The sequence below is a fragment of the Sus scrofa genome, chromosome 2 (genome assembly GCF_054392235.1).
Source record: "Sus scrofa isolate SSC_HxYL_T2T_F1_AM1 chromosome 2, Sscrofa_HxYL_maternal_Yorkshire_Landrace_v2.0, whole genome shotgun sequence".
NCBI lineage: Eukaryota > Metazoa > Chordata > Mammalia > Artiodactyla > Suidae > Sus > Sus scrofa.
Genome location: NC_139384.1, coordinates 52,034,013 through 52,057,160, shown reverse-complemented (window position 1 = coordinate 52,057,160; position 23,148 = coordinate 52,034,013). Strand labels below are relative to the sequence as shown.

The 23,148-nt window shown below is 45.7% G+C and overlaps 1 protein-coding gene across 50 annotated transcripts in view; it reads right to left on the bottom strand.

Moving 5' to 3' along the window:
- Positions 1 to 6,589: 6,589 nt before the first annotated feature.
- Positions 6,590 to 23,148, bottom strand: part of IRAG1 (inositol 1,4,5-triphosphate receptor associated 1) — a 184,979-nt gene continuing 168,420 nt past the window's right edge. For all 50 annotated transcript variants that reach the window (XM_013994558.3, XM_085012021.1, XM_085012020.1 and 47 more), the window contains 3 exons: positions 21,057 to 21,176; positions 19,580 to 19,714; positions 6,590 to 10,206 (listed from right to left, as the gene is read on the bottom strand). In XM_013994558.3, coding sequence (XP_013850012.1) covers positions 9,963 to 10,206; positions 19,580 to 19,714; positions 21,057 to 21,176 — 499 coding nt within the window. In that variant the 3' untranslated portion in view covers positions 6,590 to 9,962. The remainder of the gene's footprint in view (positions 10,207 to 19,579; positions 19,715 to 21,056; positions 21,177 to 23,148) is intronic.

Genomic DNA, 23,148 nt, shown 5'->3' with positions numbered 1-23,148 from the left:
GTTGGGCACCCCCCCCACTGCTCCACTTCATAACGGAGACAGGCGGATTTCCCTGCTTTCAAACTTCTGACTTGTCAAGGTCACTAGGGGAAATGAGTGACGTCCCTTGAATGCCCAGGCTGTGCTTTGTGGATGGCTTTCTGGAAAATTTAGCTAATGCTGACTCAGAAAACACACAAATGAGGAAGGCAGATAGCACAGGGTGAACTGCTGAAGGTTTCCACAATTCCCATCTTCCCTGTCACCACCTCCTCCCACCACGAGCTCACTCCTGACCCAGTTCATTGCTATTGACTGTGGAGCCCATTCATTAATATACTCCTAGGAATGGCTCTGTCTGAAGGAGACTGAGCATAGGCTGCGATTTTTTTCTTCTTACAATCAGGATGGTTTTTATTCCCTCCAAATGCATATCCTTGTGATCTGTGGGGAATGAGGCTGAGACTTATGAAAACAAATGATACTATTACTATTATTATTGTTGTTGTTGTTGTTGATTTACAATGTTTCATTGAGTTTTGTTGTACAACGAAGTGACCCAATCACACTCATTTCCCTGTGTTGTACAGTAGGATCCATTGCCCATCTATTCCAAATATAACAGTTTGCATCCAAAGAACCCCCAAATGTTACTCATCCATAAAAAAGAGAAACTAATGCCATTTGCAGCAACATGGATGGAGCTAGAGATTCTTACACTAAATATGCTCTTATACTTAGTATATAGAGTCTTAGCATAAGACTTAGTATAAGCTTATAGTAAGCCAGAAAGAAAAAGACAAATACTATATGATGCCACTTATTTGTGGAACCTAAAATATGGAACAAATGATTTTTTAAATACCAAGGACAGAGTCTTCACTCTTCTCTTTGAGGTTTCTTAGTACATTTAAAATTTCTATCCCACTACAGGTGATTCCTTCTTAAACCAGGCACTTTAAAAATTCATACTTAATTCATACTTAAGGAATTCCCTTCATGGCTCAGTGGTTAATGGACCCTACTAGGATCCATGAGGATGCGGGTTTGATCCCTAGCTTCACTCAGTGGGTTAAGGATCCGGCATTGGCGTGAGCTGTGGTGTAGGTCGCAGATGACTCGGATCCTGTATTGCTGTGGCTGTGGCATAGGCCGGCAGCTGTAGCTCCGATTCGACCCCTAGCCTGGAAACTTCCACATGCCGAAGTCGCAGCCCTAAAAAGAAAAAAAAAAAATTCATGCTTACAAAGTCAGATAAAGACAAATATATTACTTACATGTGGAATCTAGTAAAAAAAAAAAGAATGAAAGAAATGAACTTATTTACAAAATAGAAACAGAGTCACAGTCTTCAAAAACAAACTTATGGTTACCAAAGGGGAAATATGGTGGGGAGGGATAAATTAGGAGTTTGGGATTAACATATACACACCTACTATATCTAAAATAAATAATCAACAAGGATCTACTGTATAGCACAGGGAACTACAAAATATTCTGTAACAACCTATATGGGAAAAGAATTTGAAAAGGAATGGTTATATGTATATGCATAACTGAATCACTTTGCTGTACATCTGAAGCCAACACAACATTGTAAACAATTGTATTCCAATAAATGAAAATTAAAAAATTCATACTTACAAAACACAACTAGGGGGACAATTTATAAAATCAGTCAATTTATACTTTATAATAGTAATTGTAAGGGTCCTTTATATAATAGCACCCTCTTTAATAACTTCTTTTGTATTCTGATAGATCAAAACTCCATCTAGACTTCCCCTTTCTTGTTTGATTACAGTAAGATTTATCTGCGCTGTGTATGAGCAGTTTGCATTCTCTGTTTTCCCTGCTGGAGTTTCAGTGGTTTGTGTTCCATGGTAAATACGGTATTCTGGTTTGAGAGTAATACGTTTCACAAAGGTGTGTTAGTTTTTTTTCCGAAAGGAATATCATTTATAAGTACAGTGTATGGATAACTAGTTCTTTCCAATACAAATAGTATTGGTCATAAATTTAGATATTGGGGTGGAAAATACCAATAATGAAAGGAGAATCTGCTCTGCACTTGGAGAGCATCTAAGAAACCAGGGGAGGAGTTCCCATCGTGGCTCAGCCATTAACAAACCCGACTAGCATCCATGAGGATGGGGGTTTGGTTAAGGATCCGGCATTGCCGTGAGCTGTGGTGTAGGTCACAGACGTGGTTCGGATCATGCATTGCTGTAGCTGTGGCATAGGCAGGTGACTACGGCTCCAATTCAACCCCTCCATATGCCACGGGTGTGGCCCTAAAGAGACAAAAAGAAAAAAGAAAAGAAAAGAAAGAAACCAGGGGAATATCCCTTAAGTACCCCTTTAGAACTCATTCCTTGGGTAAGCACAAGACCTAGACTACAGGGACCTCAGTAGCATAGAGAACCTATCACCAGGGAGCCAGATGGACAGGAAAGCAGGAACCATGTCCTCTTCATCATTAACCTTAAAGCTAGCATCACATTGGAAAGCGAGTTAGCCTTCAAGCATTTGCTAAAGTGTGTTTGAAAAGGAAGAAGGAAGGAAGACAGGAAAGGAAAAAAATGAACCATGCAAGCACTTGGAGAAATAGCTTAGGAGAAATGAGAAGCTTAGGAGAAATGAGAAGACTGACCTAAATTTTGGAAACAAATTCCTGGAAGAGAAATTATTAGATAAAAGGAGTCTGCGTGACTGCAGTGGTGTTTAATAAAGAATTTCTGGAAGAGGACACAATTTTATTTTAATGGCTCTCCCCATAGAGAGAAGTCAAGCTACCCCTGGAATGTTCCTGAAAATCTTGCTGGGAACTTGCTGCCTCTCTTGTTAAGTGCAAATATGCTCAGTCCCAGCTTCTAGGCCTTTCCGCCAAGATAAGTGCCTAAAGAGTTCATTGACAAAAGCTAAAAGCTAAAGTGGGGAGATATGAACAAAATATTGCCAGGTAGTCTGTGTTCGGGGTATGGAAAGAGAACCCGCAGCGCTGCCCATTTTTAAAATAATAGCACCAGCTGTAACTCAGGATCCAAGCTGCATCTGCGACCTACACCACAGCTTACAGCAATGCCGGATCCTTAACCCACTGAGCATGGCCAGGGATCAAATCCACAACCTTATGGTTCCTCGTCGAATTCATTTCCACTGCACCACAATGGGAACTCCGCAAATGAAAATTTAAATAGAAAATTTGAAATGTGACATGAAAGAAGGAAATGTGGCCCAACCCAGAGTCCTGGACTGAGGGGAATAGCTAAAATTTAAGTTTAAATATTAATTATCTGTGTGACCTTGAGCAAGTCATGTACCTTCTCTGGGCCTCAGTTTTATCATCTATCAAATAAAGGAACTGAATTATGTGAATTTAAAAGTAACACAGCAGTATAATTCTATGGTCCTGATATTACAGGAATTAGTTGTTTTCTAAAATGTGTAGAGTGTTGTGCCAACACTGTAACTCAACTATAACTTAATTTAAAAAATTTGCAATCAAAAATAAAATAAAATGTGTAGAATGGCAGTTGTATTTGTCAATGTAGTCTAGCTGCTATAATAATCCCAAATCCCAATGCCTTAACAAAATTGCAGTTTGTTTTTCTCATGTTACAATCCAATGGCTGACAATGGTGGTGGCAAAGGGTGGGGGATTTGCCATACACAATGATTCAGAGACCGTGTAGCTTAACCATCACCTAGTACCTCAGAGTCCTCCCCATTGAGCCAGCAACCAAGGGAGGCGAGCATGGAAGCTTGTGGTGGAGGAGGTGGCTTTAGGGGCCAAAAGTGGCCTTTCACTTCTACCATATCTCATTGGCCAGAATATTGTCACATGGTCCCATCTAACTGCAAAGGAGTCTGGGAAATGTAGTTTAGCCATGTGCCCAAGAGCAAAGGGTATAATAATTTGGTGAACACATAGCAGTCTCTGCCAGAGTTTACCCTCTGATCACCCAGTATAGGGTTCACTGTTTCCAAACATAGAATACAGTCACTCTGTTCTCAGTGGAAGGAATGCAAGGTCCATCCAGCTCAAAATCCACCATCTCTAAATTACATTCAGTCTTTCCCATCAGGTCTGGTAATCTCTGAACTAAACAAGTTATATGCTGCCCTCTAAATGTAAAGGAGAAGAAGGGTCTGGATAAGCTCAATTAAAAACTCCCATGTATAAAGGAGAGGAGTGCAAAATACGGCAGCCACCCAGCCACAGAAGTTCTAGAATACCCAGTAAGGAGATATTATAAAGGTTACTCTATCAATTTCCTATCATTGCATTAAAAAAATTACTGCAGATTTTTTAGCTTCCACCAACACTATTTTTATCTCATAGTTGTATGGGTCAGAGGGGCTGTGTGGGTGGGGTACTCACCTGGAGGCTCTGGGGGCCTCATTTCTGTGCTTGTTCAGGTCGGCGGCAGAATTCATTTCCTTAAGGTTGCAGGAAGGAGGTCCCCATTTCCTTTCTGGCTGTCAACCAGGGCCCATTCTCTGTACCTATACCGCTGTCTGCATATCTTCTCACAGGGTTCACTCCATTTTCAAAGCAGCCGTGATTTTGGAGCCCTTCAAACCTCTCTCATCTCTCTGACTTCCACTTCCTCCATCAGCCAGAGAAATCTCTCTGCTTTTAAGGGCTCATGTGATTGCGTTGAGTCCAACCAGATGATACCCCTATTCAAGGCCACCTAAGGCACGTAACACAATAGGAATGAGCAGCATATGCACCTGTTTCAGGGATGGAGGCGCATCTTGAGGGGAGAGGTTTGCAGAGGCATTCTGCCGACCACAGTTACCTACCTTTGATTACATCCTGATCCTGCTTTCTAGGAGAAACTCCCTTGTCCCATGTCCTCTGTAGCCTGTTATTGCATGTGATCTTTCTTGGCCACATTTATAGTAGGAATGAGGGAGTTGCCTCCTTGGGGGTAGCACATCTTGTGCACTCTGCTTTCTACTGAGGTAAGCTTAGGACCCCAAAAGTTATTTTCTTTTTTCTTTTTTTGGTCTTTTGTCTATTTAAGGCTGCACCCATGGCACATGGAGGTTCCCAGGTTAGGGGTCCATTCAGAGCTACAGCCCCTGGCCAATACCACAGCCATAGCAACACAGGATCCGAGCATGTCTGCAAACTACACCACAGCTCATGACAATGCCAGATCCTTAACCCACTAAGTAAGGCCAGGGATTGAATCTGCAAACTCATGGATCCTAGTCGGATCCGTTTCCACAGTGCCACAACAGGAAAACCCCAGAAATCATTTTCTAACTTAAAAATTGAAGGAGGTTTTAGTCCTGGCTGGTATTTCTTTGTAAATACAATTCCCTCGCAGACTTAGGTTTCTGAATTATTTGCTTCCATCGAAATCCATGTGCCAATAATCAGACCCTAAATCATCCTTTCCCAGTCACAATTCTCAAAATGTATTTCTTTTTCTCAGCCCCATGCTCCCCATGCCCCCAATTTAGTGGTGACCACACTGAGTTCATTAGAAACCGAAGATGAAAGGGCTGTATCCTTAATCTGGCATTTACCATAGAGCTGAAGTGAAGCTGAATTCCACTGAAACGTCTTATTGGTTTTCACTCAAAGCTCTTTTTAGTCTGGGGTTTAGAAGCAGTCAGGTTTTCTAATGCTTCAATCTAAGCATTCTGTACCCTTTTCCTTTTCTGACTCCAAGTAGCCAATTCTTTCCTGAGCATTTCCTTTTCTTGCAATACCTTTCAAAAGACAGTCAACAAAGGCTCACATACTTCAACATGCTGATTCTTTCCAGCCACTTCTCCTAGAGCTCTAGGCTGACCATGCACCGTCTTTCACATTATCTATCTATAAGACTTTACCAAATGTTTTTCTTTTCTTCATAACCCAGGTCACTGTATTTCCAGCCCTTGAGATCCATTTTCTGATTTCCTGCCATTTGGCTTCTAAGCCCGTGTCTCATAATTTGAAAATTTGTAATTGGTGTACCCCATTTCTGATTCAAACTTATGCACTAGTCAGGGTAGGCTAACTGCTATAACAAACATTCCCAAATTTCAGTGGCTTAATACACAAAAATTTTATTTCTTGCTCATGTCAGCTTGAATCCTGTGAGGGCCCATTCAAAGACATAGCTTCCACCTAGTGGTCCTGCCGTTTTCTTGGGCCTTAGGTCCTCAACTGAATCCTCTGAATCTGATTGGCAGAGAGGGGACTAAAGAGGATGTAAAGTCTGGGCAGGAGAATCTGTGTTTAGGAAACTGAATCTGGAGGATCCACATTCACCTGCCACAAGAAAAGACTGAAAAATATAGTCTAGCTGTGGAAATCAGATTGGTGAAAACATAGCAGTCTCTAGCAAAATGTATTCATTATTATGTTTTTAAAAATCATAGGCAAGGAAGATACAAGAAACTAGGATTGAGGAATGAGGATGAAGAGGAGAAGAACTGATTCAGCTCCGGGAGGGAGCCCATAGGCCAGGGTCCCAGGGGCTGGGGACTTTGGTGGGGATGGGGGGGGCACAGTTATCCAAAGGTGGATTCTAAATTCAGGGTTGGTCAAGGTTGGGGCAGAGCTCCAGAAAATGAGGAGGCATTAGGCTACCACCAGAGGTTTGGAAACGTGCTTTTATTTTCAAACTCAGGTATGTGACACGCTATAGTTCAAGGCTAGCACACCTGTGTGAGGTTTAACACCATTAGGAACTGACAGCCAGTGATACACAAATCCAGCATCTCCCTCTCCATTGACTCGGCCAGACTGTACGTGGGGAGTGACACATCTATGGCATTCAACACATCTGTGGCAGCCAGAAAGTAAAGGTCCTTTTAGGAGGTGACATCAACAATGACACCAACGACAGAGGCCTAGGGCCAAGGAGAAATGTCAGACTTCAGAGGCGTTTTTGAAGGGAACTTTTATTTCTGATCGATATCACTGTTGGGAATACAGGGCCTGTTTCTCTCCATTTCGCTGACATTTTGGCAATAGTACCAATCGCTTCAGGTCCATCTTTGCTTCCAGCAAAGAAATACAAAAAAAAAAAAAAAAAAAATCCCCTTTTTTCAGGAATGCCCTTGGAAATGTGGTTGGTCTTCGGCACCTTCTGGTCTTCAACCTCCCTTACTCACAGAGTAGTTTGGCTAAGGGCCTGGTCTTAGAAGCTTTCGTGCAGGACTTTCTCACTGGAGAAACTGGAGCTTCAAGAGCTCATTGCAGCCCCTCTCCTGGCCTTTGTCTCAACTGGAAACAAAGATGGGACCCCTATGGCCAAGTGGGCAATGGGTCAGCTCAGCCTCGCCCTTCTTCGAGGGAGGCTGAGGTTGGAGACTTCCAACCTAGAGTTGTCTCCTACAGCCTCCCTCTCTGGACCTCCAGGTGCATCCTGTCTTTGGCTGCAAGAGCCTAAAGCTCCTTCAGTGTGTCTGGTCCTCCTGGAAGAGGCAGAGCAAACCATCCATGCATGCAGCCAATGTCCATCTGCCTTGATCTGCTCCTCTTTACCTTAGTGGCACATCCTTGGTCAACCCTAACTGGGACTTCTCTCAACAGTGGTTTTCTAGCCACTGGGAAGGATGCTCCCCTTAAAACAACGTGCTCTTTTACATTGGGGCTTGATCTAGGTGGGGCTTTCTGAAAGGAGTGATTGCATCAAGCCCATCCCTTGAGCTTGGATGCAGTGTTGGGTCACAGAGTAGACTGAAAAATATTAAGAGTAAGCTGAAGCTGAAAAAGATGTTATTTTTCTCATTGAGATGGTGGTGGTGGTACCGATATGGGGACGTATGCAAATTCGTCAGCTGTTTCCAGACTGCTTTCCACCACCTTAAATGTTCACTTGCTCTTTTTTCTTTTCTTTTCTTTTTTTTTTTTTTTTTTTTTTTTGGCTTTTTAGGGCCACACCTGTGGCACATGGATGTTACCAGGCTAGAAGTCTAATTAGAGCTGTAGCCACCAGCCTACACCACAGCCACCGCAATGCAGGATCTGAGCCTTGTCTGTGACCTACACCACAGCTCACGGCAACGTTGGACCCTTAACCCACTGAGCGAGGCCAGGGGTCAAACCTGTGTCCTCATGGATACTAGTGGGTTCGTTAACCACTGAGCCACGACAGGAACTCCTCATTTGCTCTTTTGATCAACATTTAATGATGCCCTCCCAAGCATCAGCCATCATGCTAGGCACTTACCCAGAGAATGGGTAAGATATGGTTCTTGTCTTTGAGGAAAAATGCTAGGGGAGACGGACAGATACATCAATAAGTTATTATGATACACTGTAGTAACTGTCATTGAGAGTAGTAATGAAAACACTTTTAAAAATGTCTAAAAAGTGCCAGAAAGCACAGAGCAGGGTGTAGGGTATGGGGGGAGTTTGAGGAAGGCCCCTAAAGCTGTATGGAGGGGATGATTTTTGCACTTGGTCCTGAAGAGTGATCAGAAGAAAAGAGAGTGGCGGAAGAAAAACTAGTGAGAGAAAACAACTGAGTCTGGGAACCAGAAATGACTCTGAGTGGCTGAAGGGCCACTCAGAGGAGTGGGACTGGAATATGACACGTCCCAGTTAGGAGGCTTTTTGAAGTGGCAGTTTAGGGCAGGGGTTGAGAGTCCAGCTCCTGGTCAGCCTAGCTGGGCTGGACATCCAGTCCCATGATTTACTAACTGGGTTCCTTGGCAAATCACTTGCATTTTTGGCACTTCGTTTTCCTTATCTGCAAATGGGAGGAGGCATCTTTTTTTCTTGTTTCTTGAGGACTCAATGAATGAATTCCTATATAAGACCCAGAACTGTGTTGGGCTCATAGTTTAAGTCCTGTGAGTGTCAGCAACAGAGACAAAATGCCAACAGCCAAACAAAAACAGAGGCAAAGCCACCACCATAACACCCACACAGAAACCAACACCCCCTCCCCAGCCCCCAAGAACTGATGAGACAAGAAGGAAGGCAGCAGCTGTAAAGGTGGAGCAAGGGGTCTGATCAGAGGTGGGATGTGCTCTCAGTTCTCTGTTAAACGATGGGATGCTAGGAGTCCCATTGGAACTGGAGCACTGCACAGCAGCTGCACACCTGCATGGAGGCACGGCAAAGCTGAAAGCACATTGTGTCTCCTCCTTCCCTGGAGAGCACAAAGAGGGCCTAGACAGCAGCTGAGAATTAGCACTGGAAATGAAGACCAGCAAAAGTTTACTGTGGAAGCCATGAATTTTCAGTGTTTCTCAAATATCTTAAGACCATGTGAGAGTTCATTGAGGTGTTTGGTGACCCACGCCTAGTGACAATCTATGGGTTGGCTTTATCTTGAACACACACCCAGAGCACACGTTTGGAGGGTAGTCGGCTTCATGCACGTGGGTGCTGTGTGTGTAGTGTGCAACTAGAGGCATATATACGGTAATTTACACCTTCCCATTTCACTTCAAGCACTGAGCAAAAATCGGCCTAGGGAATGTTTTTCCGAGAAAGCTTTTCAACTTCTGTGAAGAGAAGCTCTGATTCCAAAGCGGAGAAGGGAATGGCTGAAGGAGAGTCAGGAAGAATGAGATGGGAAATGGGAAGATATTCATGCTTCGACTCCAAATTCCAGGTGTGATCCTTGGGGTCAGAGTTAGCCTTTAGGCACAATCCTTCCTCATTTCTAATCAGGGAGAGTGGAAAGGGGGAGAGTGGGCTTTGCACTGTCCCCATAAGGAAGGGGTTTTGTTTCTCCTCAGCTGTCTGGACTAGGCAGGTGCAGGCAACCTCTCCTTCTGCTGGAGTTCACTGCTGAAGGCCACTTCTTTGTCCACTGATGCTTTTTGCTGATCCTCCAAGAACATCAGTTGCTGTGTGTGAAGAGCTCGCAGGGGTGCCGGGGGTTAAAGAACCCCTGCTTGTTCCCTGATGGCAGCAGTGGCGCACCCACCCTGGGGCCTGACATGTCATGCTTGGGGAAAGGGCGGTAGGCTGTGGGCTGGAGCAGGGTGCTGGCTGGGTGTCCGATTTCCTACTGCTCCATAGGCTGCTCATGCTGGAGTCCTGAGCTCCACCAGGAGTCCCGTTGGTCTGCTGAGCAAGTGGATTTTCCAAGGGGCCCATCGGCCTGCTCCACACAAGAGCTATAGGAACCATAGAGCCCCAGCACAACAGTCAGGACCAGCATGGCTGCGGCCATCATCCAGAAGACTTGCCAGTGCTGACACAGCTTGGGATATAAGACTTGTAAGAAGTGAACCAAGTCTTCAAGTTTGCTGTCAAGTGAAAAATACAGGTGAAGGGTTTAGTAGATTGGACACATATAGGATTTCCAGACACCTACTTCTGTCTGGAATACTTTTTATGCTGTTGTGAGCCATGGTTCTCAAACCCAGCTGTGCCTACAGTTAGTTGGCAGCAGTTATTCAAAATACTTCAGGCGTACTGAAGAACAATCTCCAAGGAGTTCCTGTTGTGGCTCAGTGGAAACCGGACTAGTATCCATGAGGATGCAGGTTTGATCTCTGGCCTCGCTCAGTTCGTTAAGGATCCGGTGTTGCTGTGAGCTGTGGTATAGGTTGCAGATGCAGCTTGGATCTGGCACTGCTGTGGCTGTGGCTGTGGCTGGCAGCTGCAGCTCTGATTTGACCCCTGGACTGGAAACTTCTTTAGGCTGCACCTGCTGCCCTAAAAAGCAAAAAAAAAAAAAAAAAAAAAAAAAAAGCATCTCCAAAGGAATGGTCTAAGAATCTGCAGTTTAAAATTTTCCCCAGGTGATTTTGATGTCACCAGTCCGCAGCCCTTACACTGGGAGCTACTGGGCTAGAACACTCCATGTGGGTGATCATTTATCTATTCACACGTCTCCATCTATTCATGAGATGATTGTTGATACCTGAATCCTCCCAAGCCCCAAAGTCCAGGTTGGCTTGACCCACACTGCCATGCATCCAGACAGGACCAGCACCTTTTCTGTACTTGGCAATATTAGTGATCAGTTCCAAGTTCCAACCTACCCCTGCCTCCATGCCCAGATGCACAATATGCTGTCTTCAGTTGCACATCTGGATGTGTCCAGAGTGGAAGGGCTGTGATAAACTCCTAGAAGATTCTTGATGTCAAGTAATAAGTGACAAGGAACAAGACCTTCACTTCAAACCATCCCAGGGGCCTCCAGAGGACCAGCAGCCTCCAGAAACCTCTGGGTGGCTTATGCCAGATATTTATCTCAGTCCTATTCATCCTCATTCTCTAATTTCCCCTCCACCTCCTTCTCTGCTCTGTCCACAGTCTTCTCTCCCTTAACTCTCTCTCTTCTTTCCTCCCTCCTTCCCTTTCATCCCTCCTCCTCTGTTTTTTGCCTGCTGTACTCCTGTTTTCCCTCTTTCCTTCTTCCCAACTGCCTTTCAACTTTTCCACTCTTTTTTGTGGTCGATTGAAAAGACATTTGGTCAGATGGCCTGCTTTGACGAGTTCATTCTTAGCACTCTCTGGGGGAAGCCCTGGACACATTCATTAATCTAGAATTTCTTCCTCTTTCTAATGCCAGATCTATTTTTTAAAAATAATATAAAAATGAGGAGTTCCCATTGTGGCTCAGTAGTAATGAACTTGACTAGTATCCATGAGGACACAGGTTCGATCCCCGGCCTTGCTTGGTGGGCTAAGAATCTGGCGTTGCTGTGAGCTGTGGTGTAGGTCATGGATGCAGCTCTAATCTGGCACTGATGTCGATGTGGCAGAGGCCAGAGGCTGCAGCTCCAGTTTGACCTCTAGCCTGGGAACCTCCATAGCCACAGTGCAGCCCTAGAAAGACAAAATAATAATAATAATAATAAATGAGAATACCAGGGATCACCAAAGGGAGGTGGGAAGAAAAGTGAGGGGAAGGCTTTCAGCAGATCTCGAGGCTCCACAGACACTGAGACATGCAAGCCACTTGCTGAGAAGTAGAGAACTCGAATTCAGAGCTAGATGCCTTATGATGGGTAGAAAGATTCAACAAATACCATCCATAGAAAGGCATCAGATGCTTGGAGCTCCTGCCTTGGATGCTAGAGCACTGGTTGCCTTCTTTTCCGTGTAGGAACCCACTGGTGATTGCTTCGGGAACAATTAAGCAAAACTAAACCATGAGCACATGAGCTGAGTGGAAAATCACTGGCTCTTTTTACAAATAAAGGTTGGGAAGGGAGAATTTGGAAATTGAAGCTTATTTTCTTTCAGCCTTATTTAGATTCTCTTTAGATACAATTAGATGCTAAGATATAGTCTGTCTGTCCTTCCTTCCTTCCTTCCCTCCTTCCCTTTTCCTTCCTTCCTTTCTTCCTTCCTTCCTTTCTTTCTTTCTTTCTTTCTTTCTTTCTTTCTTTCTTTCTTTCTTTCTTTCTTTCTTTCTTTCTTTCTTTCTTTCCTTCTTTCCTTCTTTCTTCCTTCCTTCCTTCCTTCCTTCCTTCCTTCCTTCCTTCCTTCCTTCCTTTTTTAAGGGCCACACTCATGGCTCATGGAGGTTCCCAGGCTAGGGGTCAAATTGGAGCTACAGCTGCCGGCCTACACCACAGCCACAGCAATGCGGGATCTGAGCCACATCTGCGGCGACTTACAACACAGCTCACAGCAACGCCAGATCCTTAACTCACTGAGCGAGGCCAGGGATTGAACCCACATCCTCATGGATGCTAGTTGTGTTTGTTAACCACTGAGTCACCAAAGGATGTCCAATATAGACTTTATTTCTGTGCTCCAAAACAAGCTGCCAGAGCGAGGAGGACACTTAAACTGGTCTGCAAAATAAGAAGGCAAATCTGACTTCACGACCCTTAGCTGGTCACCCATTTCCAGTTTGTAGAAGAGGTTAGAAATGGGATTAGATGAGAAATAGAATTCCGGGAGTTCCCGTCGTGGTGCACTAGTTAACAAATCCGACTAGGAACCATGAGGTTTCGGGTTCGATCCCTGCCCTTGCTCAGTGGGTTAAGGATCCAGCGTTGCCGTGAGCTGTTGTGTAGGCTGCAGATGCGGCTCGGATCCCGCATTGTTGTGGCTCTGGTGTAGGCCAGCGGCTATAGCTCTGATTCGACCCCTAGCCTGGGAACCTCCATATGCTGTGGGAAGTGGCCCCAGAGAAAGACAAAAAAAGACAAAAAAAAAAAAAAAAAAGAATTCCGTTGGGAGTTGATTTTTGGTTGTTCTGCGTTCTCTCCCATGGCCTACTTCCCCAATCACAAGGGGTGGGGTTGCTGGGCTGAAAAGAGGGGCTCAGGGATGCTGCTCTGGAGCTTGATATGTGGCAGTTTGGGGGCTCAGTGAGTAGATTGGTACGTGACTCCCAATTGAGAGGTCTGAACCGTGAGACTCTTATTGAACTGGCTGGTGGCATCAGTGCAGGGGGCCATGGTAAGGAAAACCATATCCCACAACCACTGGCCCAAAAGTACATATTCACCTTAATGAGATATAATCAGGAGGTGAGCTGGCATGGGATGTCATAGGCCCTGCCCAGAAAAGCTACGTAGTGGCTGAGCAAGGAAGGTATACTTCCAGCTGCCCAAGGACTGGGAGGGGGGCTTTAAGTAGCCAGTCAGAAGAGATGCATTCAAGGAGTTCCCTTTGTGGCTCAGTGGTAACAAACCTGACTAGTATCCATGAGGATGCAAGTTCGATCCCTGGCCTTGCTCAGTGGATGAAGGATCCAGCATGGCCATAAGTCACGATGTAGGTTGCAGACATGGCTCGGATGTGGCATTGCTGTGGCTGTGGCATAGGCCAGCCGCTGTAGCTTCGATTCGACCCCTAACCTGGGAACTTCCATAGGCTGCAAGTGTTGCCCTAAAAAGAAAAAAAAAAAAAAGAGAGACATGCATTCAATCTCATAGAGGGACCTGCGGTTGTGAGATTCTCAGTAATGGTGTGAATGTGTGCACACTGGGGGGATGGGAGGGGTGGTTTTCTCTGAAGGTCCCATAAAGTGCCACACCAAACAAAATCCAAAAGTCAGCCTTAAATCCCTGCCAAGGCCTGGAGACCACTCACAACAAGGCCTGTCAAGCAATACCTTTCCTACCCTTAATCTCCATTCCTTTCCCAGGAGTCAACCCTGGAAAGTTCAGGCAGTGCATTAGAAAAGCTGGTGTGGGAGTTCCCGTCATAGCTCAGCAGTTAGCAAACCTGACTAGCATCCATGAGGAGGCAGGTTCAATCCTTGGCCTCGTTCAGTGGGTTAAGGATCAGGCGTTGCTGTGAGCTGTGGTGTAGGTCGCAGATGCGGCTCAGATCTGGTGTTGCAGTGGCTGTGGTGTAGGCCAGCAGCTACAGCTCCGATTCCACCCCTAGCCTGGGAAACTCCATATGCCCCAGATGTGGCCCTAAAAGACAAAAAGACTAAATAAATAAATAAATAATAAAAGCTGGGGTGCAGGGCAAGAGTGACAAGCCAGCTCCATCCCCGCTACAGGCTTCCTCCCTGAAGCAGAGCAGAGCTTGGGGGAGAGGCGTGGGAGTGGGGAGAAGGCTGAAGTTCAGGCTCTTGAGTCTTTCAGGGAACTGGCCATTTTAATTACTGAAATGAGGTTATTCTTGGGACTTAAACTTGACCAGAGTATTTCTATTTTCTGAGAGTTATTAGAAAAGTTAAGGAATCTGCCTAATATCATTTTTTGGGGGGGGTCATTTTGCCTTTCCTGGGGCTGCTCCCGTGGCATATGGAGGTTCCCAGGCTAGGGGTCGAATCAGAGCTTAGGAGCCAGCCTACACCACAGCCACAGCAACTCGGGATTCAAGCCGCGTCTGCAATCTACACCACAGCTCATGGCAATGCCGGGTCCTTAACCCACTAAGCAAGGCCAGGGATCGAACCCGCAACCTCATGGTTCCTAGTCGGATTAGTTAACCACTGCGCCACGACAGGAACTCCGCCTAATAACACTTTAACCCCAAAGAGCAGGTTTGAACAGGTAGTTGGAGAAAAGACAACAGTTTTTTGTCACATCTTAGGCATCTCACTTGTTCAACCTATCAAATAAATGTCAGAAGACCGTGTCCTCTGTTTAACATGGTTAAGATACTGGGTTGACACAGAATGGGAGAAAACATTTGCAAATGAAGTGACCAGAAAGGGATTAATCTTCAAAACATACAAACAACACATGAAGCTCAATATTAAAAAAAAACCCCAATCAAAAATGGCCAGAGGAGTTCCCGTCGTGGCGCAGTGGTTAACGAATCCGACTAGGAACCATGAGGTTGCGGGTTCAGTCCTTGCCCTTGCTCAGTGGGTTAACGATCCGGCGTTGCCGTGAGCTGTGGTGTAGGTTGCAGACGTGGCTCGGATCCCGCATTGCTGTGGCTCTGGTGTAGGCTGGCGGCTACAGCTCCGATTCAACCCCTAGCCTGGGAACCTCCATATGCCGCGGGAGCGGCCCAAGAAATAGCAACAACAACAACAACAAAAGACAAAAGACAAAAGAAAAAAAAAATGGCCAGAAGATCTAAATAAATATTTCTCTGAAGACATAAAGATTGCTAAAAAGTACATGAAAAGATGTTCAATATTGCTAATTATTAGGGAAATGCCAATCAGAACTACAATGAGATACCACCTCACACAAGTCAGAATGGCCACCATCAAAAAGTCTACAAATAATTAATGCTGGAGAGGGTGTGGACAAAGAGGCACCCTCCTGCACTGTTGGTGGGGAGGCAAGTTGGTGCAACTATTATGGAGAACGGTATGGAGATTTCTTAAAAATATATAGAACTACCATATGATCCAGCAATCCCATTCCTGGGTATACACCCAGAGAAAACCATAATTTTAAAAAATATATCCATTCCCCCTCCCTCCCCCCGCCAGGGTTCACTGAAGCACTGTTTACAATAGCCAAGACCTGAAAACAACCTAAATGCCCATCGACACAGGAATGGATAAAGAGGATGTGGTACACATATACAATGGAATATTAGCCATAAAAAAGAATGAAATAAAGCCATTTGCAGCAACGTGGGTGGACCTAGTGAAGTAAGTCAAAGACAAATGTCATATAATATCACTTACATGTGGAATATAAAAAATGACAAAAATGAACTTATTTATAGAACAGAAACAGACTCATGGACTTTGAAAACAAACTTATGGTTACCAAAGGGGAAAGGGAGTGGGAGGGATAAAAGAAGAGTTTGAGATTAAGGTAGACATACTGATACATATAAAATAGATAAACAAGAGGGACCTACTGTATAACACAGAGAACTCTACTCAATATTCTGTAACACCTATATGGAAAAATAATCTGAAAAAGAATGGATATATGTATATGTATAACTGAATCACTATGCTGTATACCTGAAACTAACACAGCATTATAAATCAACTAAACTCAAATATGAAATAAAAATAAAATTGGGTTGATTAAATTAATTTAGGTTGATTTACCCAAAGTTCATTTAAGCTGATCCTCCAGAAAGTAATATTTATAACATTTTTACATATATTATAACAGAGGAAAGATTCAGACAGAAGGACTCTAGTGTTTGAAGTTGAATCTCTCTCTCTCTCTTTTTTTTTTTTTTTGTCTTTTCTACGGCCACTCTTGCAGCATATGGAGGTTCCCAGGCTAGGGGTCGAATCGGAGCTATAGCCGACAGCCTACACCAGAGCCACAGCAATGCAGGATCCAAGCCATGTCTGTGACCTACACCACAGCTCACGGCAACGCCGGGTCCTTAACCCACTGAGCAAGGGCAGGGATTGAACCTGCAACCTCATGGTTCCTAGTCGGATTCCTTAACCACTGCGCCACGACGGGAACTCCTGAAGTTGAATCTCTTAAATAAGGGGTCAGCCGCTGGGCTTAGCCTTAGTGTTTTTAAAATGTACTAAGCAAGACATGGAACTGTTTGTCTTTTTTTTTTTTTTTTTTTTTTTTTTTTTGGTCTTTTGTCTTTTTAGGATCCTTAACCCACTGATCAAGGCCGGGGATTGAATCCGCATCCTCATGGATACTAGCAGGTTTGTTAACCACTGAGCCATGACGGGAACTCTGCAGGACATGGAACTGGTTTTTTGTTTGTTTGTTTGTTTGTTTTTTGTCTTTTTAGGGCCGTACCTGCAGCATATGGAGGTTTGCAGGCTAGGGGTCTAATCGGAGCTGCTGCCATCAGCCTATGCAAGAGCCACAGCAATGCCAGATCTGAGCTGCATCTTCAACCCATACCACTGCTCATGGCAATGCTGGATCCTTAAACCACTGATGGAACTGATGGCCAGGGGTGGAACCCACAACCTCATGGTTCCTAGTCAGATTTGTTTCTGCTGCACCATGATGGGAACTCCAACATGGAACTTTTAATAATTTCAGACGTTGCTTGTTAGTGAGATGCCAAAATTTCATGGGGGCACAGAGGCTGGGATCCTGCTTGAGTGCAGCTGCCTGCAGGCAACTGTGTCCATGAGGGACCTGTGTCCATGAAGGTTGCCTGGCACTGAAGACAATGGCTCTCAGTGCTAGTCTGGCTTGGGTGACAGTGAGGCAGGGACCCTGTAACTGAGTAGGCAGTTTCTAGGTGATCAGTATCAGTCATCACGGAGAAGAGGCCACACTGCTGGGCCTGAAGAGGTAAAGCTGTACCCTGTGCTGAAGGCCAAGGACACTTCTGAGTGCTGAGCTGATGCCTGGTATTTATTACCTGAGGTACAGGCATGTTCTCCAGACCAAAAGGTGAATCTAGAGGAAGCAGAGGTCACAAGAGAGAGAGAACAAGGTGTCTCAGAATCGGCAGGCCAAGAGGACCCTCTCGGACAGTGGATGGGAAGGGCGGCCACTGCCATGCACTGCTGACTGGGAGCTGTTCAGAGAGGGGGCCAGGCACACTTATGTCCTCTGGGGTTGCACAGATTGAGAGGGAGCCGCCAATAGCCTGAGATCAAATTAGCTAGATATGGATTCCAGTCCTGTGCTTTGTGAACCAGATTGTTTATACTCCATGTACACGCTGTTTAGCTATCTTTTGTTCTTTCTCTGTGTTTGGAAGGGTACGAGGTCCCAGCCTGTCTTTGTGTTTTGAAGGGAGACAAAGGAAGGGCTGCTGTCCAGGCCTGAGCTTGACGGCCTTAAAGGGGAGGAGGCCATGTGGCAGCCCGCACAACAAGGGCAAAGGACGCCCGGGAGGGACAGAACTCCAAGGAGGACAGACCGGGTCATTTAGAGTAGGGACTGTGTGTTCCCAGGGGAGGTGCTGCCTCTTTGCACAAGTTTTTTTCCAACAGTGAAGCACGTTCTCTTCCCTTGAGCGCTGGGGTTGACGCATGCAGGCTGAGACCTCTCCCTCTGGTTGAATCTTCTGCCAACTAGGCTCTCCCGGTTATTCCTATGTACTTTGAAATAGCCATCTCATTTTGAAGCTGCATTTTATTACCTTATTCCCTCCATGCCTGTGATTTTCAGAGCCTGCTAGCAACAAGGCACAGGCACATACCCTATCCCAAGGGTAGCAGCTGATTAACTGGTCATTTTTGGCTGAAGCCACCTGTACCCCAAGATAGCCTGGGAGTCTAAAACCAATGATTTCAGTGAAGTGATCCGAGTTTGACGTCATCACATTTAAAAAAAAATCAAAATTCAAGTCTTCCTGTTTGAATGTGCTAATAGAGACAGTAGAGCTGAATACATGAAATCGGGGCCCTTTGTAAAACGCTAGGACATCAATGTATCATCGTGCTATCCCTTACTTGGGAAATCTAAAAAAAGGACACAATGAACTTCTTTGCAGAACAGATGCTGACTCACAGACTTTGAAAAACTTATGGTTTCCAAAGGAGACAGGTTGGGGTGGTGGGGGATGCACTGAGGCTTTAGGGTGGAAATGCTATAAAAATTGGCTGTGATGATCATTGTACAACTATAAATGTAATAAAACTCATTGAGTAATAAAAAAAAGAATTTGAAAGAAAAAAAATCAACCATACTTCAATTAGGTCAAATAAATAAAGTGAATAAAAAATGCATCATCGTATCCATAGCACACAAGTAGGACAAGAGGCAGGATCTACATCACCTTTATCTACATGTTATTTAAATATATATATTTTTTCATGATTTAGTGGGAAAGTCACTTGAAATACAATGTATATTAAAAAGAAAAATCCAAGTGCTTCCAATCCAAAGTGAAAACAATGTCTAGTCAACCAAGTTTGTTTGGTCACCGTGGAAGGAAATTGTTTCTGACTCACCTTTGCCACAAGTTGAGTTTGTCCCTTACCTCCCTGTGTTCTTTTTGCCGCCACCCCCATCTAGGGCTTCAGGCCAGCTCCCATGACCTTGGGCTCTTTCATGGGGATGGCTGGGAAATGAGCTAACTGCGTCTCGGCTGGGAGGGACCCCAGTCAGGGTCCCTTGCTTTTTCTTAGCTCCTGAGAACTTCTGGTTGGTGCCAGCCCCACCCTTGACCACCCCTGACCCCTCAGCTCTTGCAAACATCCCTCTGTTAACTCTTTTGGCTCTTTGAGATGTCTCCTTCTGCCTCCTCCTATACAAGTGCCCTCTTGGTTTCTGTTGGCTGCTCACATGGGCCCCAGACCCACCACCACCCGGGACTGACACCTCCAGGGATGTCGTGCAGTGAAGTAAATTCAGCAATGGTGAGGGTTCCAACCTGCTTCTCTGCTCCTTTTCCTCTTCCCCAGTCTCTTCTGCCTCTTCAGGTTCCTCAGGACTCTCACTCTTCTGTTCTTCTTCCTCCTCTGTCAAGTCTTGAAGCTCCTTGGTCTTCTTTAGAACTTCCTGGTACCTAGAAGGCAAAAACAAGCAAGTGAGGCTGGAAAGGGCAGGCATGGAGCATCCTTTCCTGAGCTGCTAGAGGAGGACACTGAGCACCTCTGATGATCACACACTCACTTCCTGTGCTTCCACACAAGAGGAAAAAGCTGGGAAGCTCCACCGCACCCCACGGTGGCTCATGTCAGGACAATTTCCCCTCACCCCTCAGCCGTTCTTCCTGTTTATGTGAAAGTGGGACAGAACAGGCAGGGGGAAAATGTGGGTGCAGTCTCCTGGCTGGATTCTTCTCCCAACCATTCAGGAGGGCAAAGGACTACACCTGCTCTCTGTGTGTCCTTGGAATGGCAGCTCCTCCCCTGTAAAATGGAGAGGCTGGCACCCATTGTATGGGTGTTGGAAGTGCCAGGCACATGACTTGACCTGGGGAAGGTGACACTCATCACACAGACTTGGGGAAGCTTTGCGGGAGTGAAAGCCACACGACTTGGCGCAGTAAGGTACTTCACAAATGTTCACAAAACCAGTGGAAGCATTCGCTCCCCTGTATTCTAAGAACTGAGGACAGATGTGGATGGAAAGGCAGGCTTTCCAAGAGAAACCCTCTGACTTCCTTCTCCCAGGATGAATATTATGCTGAACACATTTTTGTTTATCCCACAACTGAATGTTTAAGGCCAGCACGGTTCAGCTAGGGCAAGCCCACTGCAGTGCAGGTGGCCACCACACCAAAGCCCAGTCCACAGGCTCGGTGTCTCCCTCAGGAGCTTCAGGGGAGGAAGCTCAGGATGTGGTGTCCGGTCAAAGGTAATTCCCTACCTGGCTGTGCTAGGGCCCTGCTCAGCATTCTGTCTCATCAGTGACTGACTAATCATGGCCACAGGTACTATGGAAGCTCCATTAGAGAAGGGGATACTGGAAGCTGAGGGAACTCCTTTACAGGAAGAAGGGATGGCCCAGGCAGTTCCAGGAAGTGGGGTTACAGCTACCCCTGAGCACTGTTGGCAGCAAGAGGACTGCGCTCTGGGCATGTGTCAGGAAGCCTCAGGCACCACCAAGAGGAACCTATGCAGGGCCTGGTGATTTCCAGACCATTCTGGGCAGTGGCGTCCTCGTGGCTTTTTGCCCAAAAAGAGGGCAGTCTAGTTACTATCTAACCACACCCTCTTGTCCCGTGTCCCCCTGCCCTTCCTGTGGAACAGTACTGCTCTTTCCTATGTAGTTCCTTACTGAGGCAAGGAGGTCCCGGGGCCACGAGGTGCTTCCCTAAATCCTCTAAGAGACAGGAAAGGCCTGTGGGAAGGTATCTTTTGAGTCATGCCAGGTGACCTCAGGGCACCTCAAGTCTGACTCACCCCTTGTTGTAGGCTTCTTCCTCCATCCTGGCCTTGGTCTCCTGGCTAATCCCCTCCAGGCAGCTTGGAGGCGGCACGGGAGCAGAAACTTCACCATCTGGGTCCCCGTTCGTCTTTCCACTATGAGAAGGGGGAAGTACAGGACGTCCTTTCAGGGACAGATGGGGCATCTGAAAACCAAACCATGCCTTTGGCCTGTTCCTGGCCGGAAGTGGGGACACTCGTTCTAAATTGAACTTATTTCAATCATTCTACCTTGAGATGAGATATTATAAAGCCCTAGTCCATGAATCCTTCTGCGATCACCCCCTTAACATCATGTACTGCACCAGCTCTCCCTTCTATCATTCTCTCATATCCATTTTTATTCTTATTCCAGGAGATGCTGTAAGTGGACAGACAGCTACTGGGAGATTCAGAGCATTAAGAAGAGGAAGATGGAGATGAACCAAACATTCAGAGTCATTCCATTCCTTCAGTCCAACTTCTGCTTCATTCATTTAAATATCTACCAAATGCTAAGTCATCACAAGCATCTTTTATTGGGCTGGGGGTACATTAATAAACAAAAGAAATGGTCTTTGCCAACATGGAGCTCAGCAGGAGAGAATGCTCCCAAAAGGAAAGCAAAAAAAAAAAAAAAACCCCAATGAGGGGCAGAGATTCCTTGCCTGCCTGCTCACATCTTTCACAAGCATCCTATCCTAATCTATTTATTGCCCAGCAACCCCCCACAAAAAAAAACCAACAAGGGAGTTTCTGTCATGGCTCAGTGGTGATGAACCCAACTAGTACCCATGAGGACGCAGGTTCGATCCCTGACCTGACTCAGTGGGTTAATGATTGGGCATTGCCGTGAGCTGTGATGTAGACCATAGATGCAGCTCAGATCTGGTGTTGCTGTGGCCATGGTGTAGGCTGGCAGCTGCAGCTCCAATTCGACCCTAGCCTGGGAACTTCATATTCCATGGGTGCAGCCCTAAAAAAAAGACAAACCAACAAACAAAACAAACAATAAGGTTAATTACAAATTGTGATAACTTTTGTGAGAGAAACAAATTCTGTGCAATGACAGAAAACAAGGGGATGGAGTTCCCACTGTAGCTCAGTAGGCTAAGAACCCAACATAGTCTCTGAGAGGATGTGGGCTCAATCCCTGGCCTCGCTCAATGGGTTAAGGATCCAGTGTTGCTGCAAGCTGCAGCATAGGTTCGGATGTGGTGCAGATCCAGTGTTGCTGTGGCTGTGGCTGTGGCTGTGGCCAGCAGCTGTGGTTCTGATTTGATCCCTTGCCTGGGAACTTCCATATGCTGCAGGTACAGCCATAGAGAAAGGGGGGGAATCTGCTTAGATTGAGTAGTCAGAAAAGACCTCTCTCTGAGATGGAGTAACTGAAGCAGAGACCTGAAAGATGAGGCCAGCCTCATCAATAGCAAAGGGAAGATCATCCCAAGTAGAGGAAGCAGGATGTGTGAAGACCCCGGGGCACAAAAGATGTGGAGATGTTTGAGGAACAGAAGAAAGGCAACGAGCTAAGAGATAACGTCTAGACAAGATAAATTTTTGCTGCTGTGAAGTGTCCAGGTGGAGATATCAAGTCGGTAGCTGGACATACTAAACTGAGTTAGGAAAGAGCTCTAGGCTGGAGACATTCAGAATAGAGATGGTATTTAAAGCCAGGGTAATGGAGAAGACTGTCTAGAGACATGGTATGAGGAAAGATGAGAAGAGGACCCAGGACCAAACCATGGGCATCACCACCTTTAGCTCAGGTAGAAAAGGAGGAGCCTGAAGAGGAGGCTGAGAAGTAGCAGCCAGAGATAAGAGGAGAACCAGGAGAGCATGGAGTCCTGGGAGCCTGGAGAGGAGAGAATGTCTCAGAGGGAACGTTACGTGTGTCGCACATACAATTCTGAGCGCCAGGTCGGATGAGTACAGAAAAGCCACTATTAGATTTGACAACATGGAGGTCAAGAGGAGCTTTGGTGACATGGTAGGAACCAAAGATAGACTGGAACGGGCTGAGTCAGAAATGGGAAGAGAGAAAGAGGAAGACATAGACATGGGAATGTGACAAGGACAGGAGGAGAAG